Source organism: Pteropus vampyrus, unplaced genomic scaffold, assembly GCF_000151845.1.
Source record: "Pteropus vampyrus isolate Shadow unplaced genomic scaffold, Pvam_2.0 Scaffold18, whole genome shotgun sequence".
NCBI lineage: Eukaryota > Metazoa > Chordata > Mammalia > Chiroptera > Pteropodidae > Pteropus > Pteropus vampyrus.
Window position 1 is genome coordinate 488,201 of NW_011888799.1, and position 8,601 is coordinate 496,801.

The window sequence follows — 8,601 nt, forward strand, 5'->3', positions numbered from 1 at the left end:
CCCCCCACATACTTAATTGATACATATATGTTGAAATTCTGCAATATATACTAGCACAGCAGAAGGATCTGAAGTAAGACATGTCATCTTCTTTCTAGAAGTTTCTAGTCTAGTTGAAGAGATGCAAAAGAAGTAGGATAAGGTAATATATAAAGAGAGGCTTCCTGAGGGAGGTACCTTTGAGATTAGCCTTGGAAAGTGGGTGACATGTTTGCAAGCAGATAATAAGGGCAGCCTCACTACAGATGGAGGGGAAAGTGTCGAGGTGGGAAGGGTGTGGAGTGAATGTGACATGGAAAGGTAGGCATGTACAAAGGGAGGAGGCACACTGTCAGCTCCTTGGAAGACAGGGCCAAACCCACCCAGGGCCCGGCACACAGCAGGCACTCAACTTGTGTGGCTGAGGGAATGTTATTCTGTGTGCAGGACTCAGGGTCTGACGGAGTGGTCATTCTTCTCCTGGGAAACAAGGTGGACTGTGACGAGGAGCGGCAGGTGTCCACCGAGGCTGGGCAGCAACTAGCCCAGGTGAGTACCTGGGCATTGGCCCCTTCTGCAGCCTGGACTGGGCAGATCCCTCCCTGGAAGGTAGTGAATAGGTCACCCTGGCATGGGCAACCAAAAAGGTCCCATTGCCATTTCTGCCCCTGCCTGGCTAATGGACAGGTCAGAGTGGACAGAAGCCTGGCCACCTCTGCTTCCCACCCACACCAGCCTTAGACCCAAACATGAGACTATAATAGTGGGCATGACATTGAACCTTGCTGTTGAATTAGCAGATCCCCACCCAATATCCTGACCTACATAAAAAATATCTTCAGAGTAGAAAGGTTTTTTAAAGCTTTACTTAAAATTCCCAATCAGATCTTAATTTTATCTCTGGTCTCTAATTAACATAACATTCCTTCTAATTTATTCTATTTTAAGACTCAAATTCTTCCCCAGGAAGATTGCATCAAAAGCCCCGCCACAAGACAGTGGATACTATTTATTTATGAATAGAATTTGACCACATTCCAGAAAATCTGAAGAATCATAAAAAAAAGACCACTCCTTGCCCCACCTCTGACACAACCCCTCTTGGCATTTCCCCACTGTATTCCTTCCCATTGCTCCTCTCGTTTCTCATACTCATGAGGTCATCATTGTGGCGCCTGGTTGGCGGAAATTTTTTCCTCTTAAAAATAGTAGCTCATCTCTTTGACATACTAATTCCTCCTCTAGCAATTTATCCTAAGGAAAGAAGCAGAAATAATAACCCTTAAGAGAATAATGTAATGGATACCCATGTATAATGTATAATCAAACGTGTTTATATGAGGATGTTCTTTACAGTAGTATTTATAAGGACAAACATTGGACAGCAGTTGGTGGTTAAATTCTGGAGGTTCATGTGAGAGGCTAGCATTTGCCATTAAGAGTCCCATCCTGGGAAAATATTTCAGGGTGTAAAGAAGGTGCTTACAATATAATATGAAGTCAGAGAAGGTGAGGGTGACCCCTATGAGACTGCTGGTATTTGACTGTTCGGGGCCGACCCAAAGAGCAATTTCATACGGCTTAACCTAACAATATAATGACGTTTAGCCCATCCCCCACCACCTAATAAAATGTTATATAAAACAGAATGGAAATATATACCCAAATACTAACAGGAGTGGCTTATATTTTGTACTTTTTTATTCTGCATTTTTCAATATTTCCTCCAATTCAATATTTTCAGAATAATAATAATAATAAAAAAACATAACTAACGGTTTAAAAACATCAAAGACATTTCTCCAAATTGGGTCACAGGTTTCCCACTGTCACTCTGAAAGCTGTGGTATGTTTCTGAGGTGTCATCTTTGACACCTTGGCCAGCCAGGGTGGAGGGGCGGTGGGCAGAGGATTGAGGCTGGGGGCCATGAGCCACACTGAGAAGGGGCTGCCTCACCTGTTGGGGTAGCCTAGGGACCTACTGGGTGGGACTCTGTCTGCCAGCCAGGCTTTTGGTGGTGGAAGCTCTTCCTGGACTCTAGTGGTCTCCCCCAAGGCACCTATACCCCTGTCTGTCTGGCCTGCAGGAGCTAGGGGTCTCCTTTGGAGAGTGCAGTGCTGCCCTGGGTCACAACATTCTGGAGCCCATGGTGAACCTGGCCCGGTGAGTGCCACCCCGCCCGCCCCCTCCCAGGCAGAATCCTCTGAGCAGCCTTCAGCTGACTCCTGCAGGAAGGGAAGGCCCAATCTAGGAAGAGTCTATGAAACCACAGGGCTCACAAGTCTGGGGAAGGAGAGAACACTGCGTGTGGAGCCCTGACTCCAGCCAGTCCTACTAGCCCCATTAGCTGCACATCGCCTCCCCAAATCCACATCGCCTCTCTGAGCCTCAGTTTTCTCATCTGTAAAGTAGAGTGGGAGAGCAAGAGGCACTCTCCAGCTTCCAATCTTCTAGTGACTGCCACTGGATTTAGAATAAAATCCAAATGCCTCACAGTGGCCTGCATTGTCTCCAGTGCCATCTCCTTTGTCCCAGCATGCGTGTACAAGCACACACACACACACTCACTTACACACTAAGCTTCAGCCATTCAGAGGGGCCATCCTTGACCATTTTCCCTCCCACCACTATTTCAGATCACCATCCTCTGTACCCTTTAAAGCCCTTCCGGACAAATTGTAATTACACATGCATTTGTCCATTTGCTTGTTGCCATCGGCCTCTTCCCACCCTAGGCTATAGCTCCAGGAGGGCAGGACCATGTCTGTTTTATTCAGCCCCTCTCCCCACACTCAGGCCTGACAAATACTAGGTGCTCAATAAATGAATGAAATGAGTAAGGATGGAGGGGTATCAGACAGATGATCTCTAGCTCCTTCCCTGACAAAGCAACTAGAGTGAGCTTGCTAAACTGCAAACCTGCTTAGGCCATGATGCCCGCCAGCAAAAAACTGCTAAATGGCTTCCCTTCGGCTTCTTTCTGGCCATTCGGTCCTTAGGTTCCGTGATTTACCACAGTGCCCCGGCACACAGTAAATATATTGTGAGTGAATAAATGAATAAATGAAGGGGCTTCTTTTACTGCCCCAACTCCCAAGCTCTCTGAGCCTTGTCCTCTGCCTGGAATGCAGCCCCTTCTTCTGCTGAAAGGCCCTTGTCCACTGCTCGGTCTCAGCCCTGACACTGCCTCCTTTCTGGTGCGGAGTCCCTCTGAGTGCTTCCCCATTCCTGAGTCCTGATCGTCAGTCTCCTCTCTGCCTGCATCTCTATTCAAGGCAAGGACACGCTGGCTTCACTGTCATAATCAGTCCCTTGCACAGTGCCTGGCACATAGTAGGCAAGAAAGAATGCCAGAAAAGAGACCAAAGGCCAAAGTCTTCGTGGACCCATTTTTCTGGTGCCACGTGGAATATAGGGCAGGGACAGAGCAGGTGGGAGAGAGGAAGCTTGGAGGTGCAGTCCCCAGCAGCTCAGCTTCATCCACGGGCTCCTGCCTGCTGTCCCTGGGAGGCGAGAGAGAGGACTGATGCCTCGGTGTGATCATGCAGGTCACTCAAGATGCAGGAAGACCGTGTAAAGGACTCGCTGGTGGAGGTGGCCGCCGAGAGATCACCTAAGAAAGCTGGCTGCTGCTCCTGACCACCTGGCTTGGCTAAAGTGGGACAGTCAACCCCCTGGGTTTTCTGTTCCTTAGCACCTGTCCCACCTGCATGGACACAACAATGACAGAGAGGGAGCTGAGAAATTCAGAAGAATCCTCCTGGGGTCTGGATTTGGATCCCAGGGCAGGGGTTGTACTAACACTGCCCTTCGCTCCCCGAAGGAGGACTTTGCTGAATAAATAAACCTTGGAGTGGGGGTGGGGAACTCTTAAAGGAAAAGTCTAGAGAAACAACTTAAGGAAAATACATCATGATATTGGCTACACATCTCCAGATGGTAAAATTATAGGGTGTGGGGGGGTGTGTGTTATTTTCCTTTTTATACATATTTGTATTTTCAGATCTTCTACAATGACTAGGTATTCCTGTATAATCAGAAATAAAAATAAATGTTGAGGGGAGGGAAAGAAACTTTTCAAGGAGCTTGCTTTGATGCTGATTTCTAATTGCTATCGCTTGTTAATTACAAAGTACTCTTTTCATTAAATCAGTCCCACTGTTCTGTGCCTGTGAACCTTGTCTCACTCACTGTAGCTGTGTGCAACCATGGTGGGTTTCTTCTGAGCAGAATCCCATTCCTGGGGAGGAGCAATGTTCTGATGGTACCTCTTAGGCCCCAGTCCCCATCTCCCTAAGACCCAGCTCCACTCCCTTTCCCCAGGATCTGCTTCTAAGGCATCACATTCAGGGATCCTACCCCCATGCCACAGTGTTCCTTGGTGCAGCCCTCTGCCCTGAGGTGTCAATCTCTGGATGCCCTCGAGGTGTAGCTGGGGTGTGACAGGTGGGGACGTGGAGAGCAGTCAGGTAAATTGATTCCAATCACTCATGGGCTTGGCTTCTCTTTGGAGCTTTTGTGGGAGTTCCCAGAATCACTCAACATTCACCACCTGAAAGGTAGCTGCACATTATAAGTGGGGGAAGGGCCAGGGTTTTCAGTGCCCTTAGGGAGCTTGCTTTGAGAGACTTAGAGAGATAGACTCTCGGTGTTGGACTATCTCCTGTCATCTGTGTTTGCTGAAAATGTTTTCTGTCTCATCTGACCGGTAGCCACAATAACGCTTACCATGTAATGCGGTCAGGTAGGATGCTGAGCTTGGTACTTTGCAATCATTGGGGTGAATTCTTCAGCTGAATCAGAGGAAACCTCAATTTCATAGAGACAAGCAAAGACATTTCAAGAAACAGAGGTACAGAGAGAAAGAATAAAGGAAGAAAAGGGAGGCAGGAGATATAGGACAGAGGCTTCCTATTTGTTTAATTGAAGTCTTCGCTCTTGGCCTCTCTTCCTCTCTTCAGTTTTAAAAGGAATGCCTCAGCAGCAGTGAGCACTCTGTCACTAGAGGTATATAAGCGGAAGCCAAGTGACACTTGGCAAGACGTGAGGTATAGAAGAGTCACGCAGGGCTCAGGGACCTCTTCGGCAGGTCAATGGCAGCCAGGTATCCCAGAAGTGTGGGAGGGGCTGGCACAGTGATGGAGAGTGTCTAACCTGACCATGACAAGGCCCCAGGAGGTCTATGGGGTCTGGTGGGAGTCTGAGAGGATAAGCTGATGGGAGGGCTGAGATTCAAGAGAGATGGGAAGACCGTAGTGATATTAGAATACATCCCTCCATTTTACTGGTGGGGAGACTAAGATCCAGAGAGGACAGGTAGCCTGATAAAGGTGACACAGAAACTTAATGGCAACTGAGTCGATGCTCTCATTCCATCTTGGGGCTCAGACACCTGTAGGCTCTACTACTTTTTAGTTGTATGACCTTGAACAAGTCCCTTAACCTCTCAATACCTGTTTTCTCATTCGGAAAATGAGATTAGTGCCTTCTTCACAGGGTTGTTACAAAGATAAACTTACTTAACACATATAAAGTGTTTAGAAGAATGCTTCGTGCTTAATAAGTATGTATGAGTGTTCATCATTATTACTATTGTTATCAACTTATTTGTATTAATTCAAGAGCATTTGAGGTGAGTGGACAAGAGGATGGTAAAGGGACTTCCAAAGGCAGTGAAGTGTGTAGAGGAATGATCTGGGGGCTGACAGCCTGGAGTTCTTGATCCTGTAGGCCCAGGGACTGAATGGGGTGAGGAGAGGGGCCAGTCACAACTTGGGTGGGGGCTCATAGTCCAGGAGAGACTTTCGGCCTCTTCTACCTTCTCTGCCCGCCCTCCCCCAGCTCAGTCTCTCTCTCTCTGTCTCACACACACACACCCCCCTCTCAACCCAATAAGAGAAAGCAAAGTCAACCATGGAGCCATGAGTCTGGGTCTGTGAATCTCTGAATGCCTTCCTTTCTTCTCTTTTTCCGGTGGTTTCTTTTTCCGGTGTGGCTGGGTAGGGGCTCTTTTTGAGGCTCTTTCCTTCTCTTCAGAGCCAACTGGAGGTCTCCATCCATCTTACCCCATCTCCATGCCCTCCTTCTGGCCTCCTGAGAGCAGGCCTCAGGCTTGTGTGTTGGCCTGGGAACCAGGGAGATTGTCTCTACTGAAATTCCTAAGACAACATGGTCTACTTGGTAATAGTGTTACAGCTAAACACACATACATACCAATTCCATGGTCAAAAGCTTGGAAAACGCTGGTTTGAACTAAGTCAAACTGGTCTCTTTGCTGCAGGACTTATCAGAACCTTGAATACCTAAAGACTACTGGGACTTCCTGAGAGGGGCTCAGTGCAGGCAGTTCCCCAAAATCCATGCCAGGGAACCAGTGTCCCGTAGAACATGCCTTGAGAAAGAACCCAGGAGAGGAGTTACAGTGTTGAGCACAGTAAAGATGCTCTAGGTGCCCTGGGGCAGCGGCTCTGAGCTTCGATTCCCTTGCCAGGAGAGCATCTTTCCTGAAGCTTTCCCACGGGTGCCCATGGAGAGGTACAAGGAGCTGGTTATGGGAACTGCCCTCTTCCCAAGCTGTGACCCCACCCGGTTCCCACTCAAAGCGTATCGGAATGCAAGTCAGGGGGCAGCTAATTATAGGGACAGCTGTGAATCAGCTCTAATTTACTCTAAGATCCTAAGTGGTAAACAAGTCCCAAACTTTGGTGGAATTAGTACCAAATTTCTGGTGATGTGCAGATCAGGAATGGCTGCCTGGAGGTCTAATCTGAGCAAACTTGCCTGGAGAAGGGAGAAGTCACCTTTCCCTATGATCTTGGTCCCCGATGGCCACAGGAATTTATATGTGAAGAGGGACAAGGAGGAAAATGATGTTTATTCTGCACCTAAAGTGCAGCAGGTCCTGTGCCCGGCACACATGTCACATGTGCATATCTACATGTCACTCTGTTTGGCCACATGATAATCTTCTAAGGGAGGAGTAATGGTCCCATCGAAAAGAGCAGTAATTCACCATGGGCACACAGTTTGTGAGTCACCCTTTGGTGCCCACAGACCTTGGCCCCTCCCACTGGATTAGCATTGGGACCCCAAGGTTGTAGGATTTCCTTGCTTGCTGCTCCAGAGCAGTGGGTAGCCCCTGAGGGTACAACTATGTCAGTGTCTCCAAACCTGAGCAGGTCCTGGCACTAATGCTCAGTAAATATTTGTTGAGAGATGAGTGAATGAGTGATCAAGTGCAATAAAGTGACCCACTTGTTTCAGAGAATAATCTCATCATGTTGGCTACCTCTTTCACCTCAATGGCTGCCTGTTTCACGCAGTCATGCTGAAGGCCTCACCATGGCCTACGAGGCCCTATGCAGTCTAGATTTTCAGCTTTCTGACCTAATCTCCTGTACTACTGCTCCCTTAATGTAGCCCCAACCACACCAGCCTCCTTGCTGTCCTTCGAACACACTAAGCAGGCTTCTACCTCAAGGCCTTTGTACTTGCTGGAGCCCTCTTGCCTCAGATATCAGCATGCTTCCCTCTCTCATTTCCTTAGAGCTCATCTCAACTGCTGCGTCCTCGGCGAGGCCCTCCCTGACCACTTCATCTAAAATATCACCCTATTACATTCCATCCTCTTATTCTCTCTCTGTAACCCATCGCCATCTAAAATTATGTTATTTACTTGTTTATGTGCTTACACCTGTCTTATTTGTGTTCGTCGTAAGCTCCATGTGGAGACAGGGCCTGTATTTTGTTCATTGCTGCACCCCAGTGCCTAGCACAGACCCTGGGACACAATAGTTGCTCAGTAAATCCTTGTTTAACAAAAGGTTGAAAGAGAGAGAGGAGAACCTGGCCCCTGTCAAACAGCAACCTCTGTGCTATTTCTCCCAGAAGAAAGGAAAACAAGGAACTTTAGTAAAAGAACCAAGTTTACTGCAGATTAAGGCAAATTCCACACAGAGACTGTCTCAGACACGGGCACAGGACCAGACAGCGTAGAAACACCACCATCATGCACGACGGGAAGGGAGTGGTGTTGGGCAGCAGACAGGGCAGGGCCTGGTCTCCTCCCAGCAATGGGAGGTTCAGTGGGCTGAGGAGCCCCATGCAGCAGAAGGGACTGGCATGCATGGCCTATTCCCAGGTAAAGGCTGGGCGGCTGGGTGGGTCAGGGGTGAGATCACTTTTCTCGCCTTTCCCACAGCAGCAGCAGGGGTTCGGGTTCAGACTCCAGAGCTCAAAGCTGAAGGACTAGGGTGGATTTGGGGTGACGAGATGGAACAGGGTGACCCGAGAGCCAAGACGGCCTGGGGTGAGAGGTTGCACTGGTGAGGAAACGGATGAGAGAAGCTGGGCATGGGATGAATGGACTCTCAGGATGTAAGAACTGAAGGTAACTCCTAGACTATCTGGTCAACCTTCTTGCCTTACAGATGTGGAAACCAAGATCCGGAAGGCAGGAAGGGCCTTGCTTCTGTTCCCACAGCATGCAGGGGCTATAGGCAGGGCTTGAACCCAGGACTCCCATCTCCTATCACTGTGGGATAAAAGGGCCGTGTGGGAGTGCGGGGCTGGGCTGTTCCTCACCCAGGCCTCCAGGTGGGTAGCAGAGGAGTGGGTGCCAA

The 8,601-nt window shown here is 48.7% G+C and overlaps 2 protein-coding genes across 2 annotated transcripts in view; one reads left to right on the top strand and one right to left on the bottom strand.

Annotated features, from left to right (window-relative positions):
* RAB44 (RAB44, member RAS oncogene family) overlaps window positions 1–3,619 on the top strand; it is a 28,790-nt gene extending 25,171 nt beyond the window's left edge. Inside the window, 3 exon segments of the mRNA XM_011354818.1 lie at window positions 381–528; window positions 2,067–2,143; window positions 3,529–3,619. Coding sequence (XP_011353120.1) covers window positions 381–528; window positions 2,067–2,143; window positions 3,529–3,619 — 316 coding nt within the window.
* Window positions 3,620–8,110: 4,491 nt separating this feature from the next.
* LOC105288546 (copine-5) overlaps window positions 8,111–8,601 on the bottom strand; it is a 7,337-nt gene continuing 6,846 nt past the window's right edge. Inside the window, exon 8 of the mRNA XM_023527687.1 lies at window positions 8,111–8,227. Coding sequence (XP_023383455.1) covers window positions 8,111–8,227 — 117 coding nt within the window. The remainder of the gene's footprint in view (window positions 8,228–8,601) is intronic.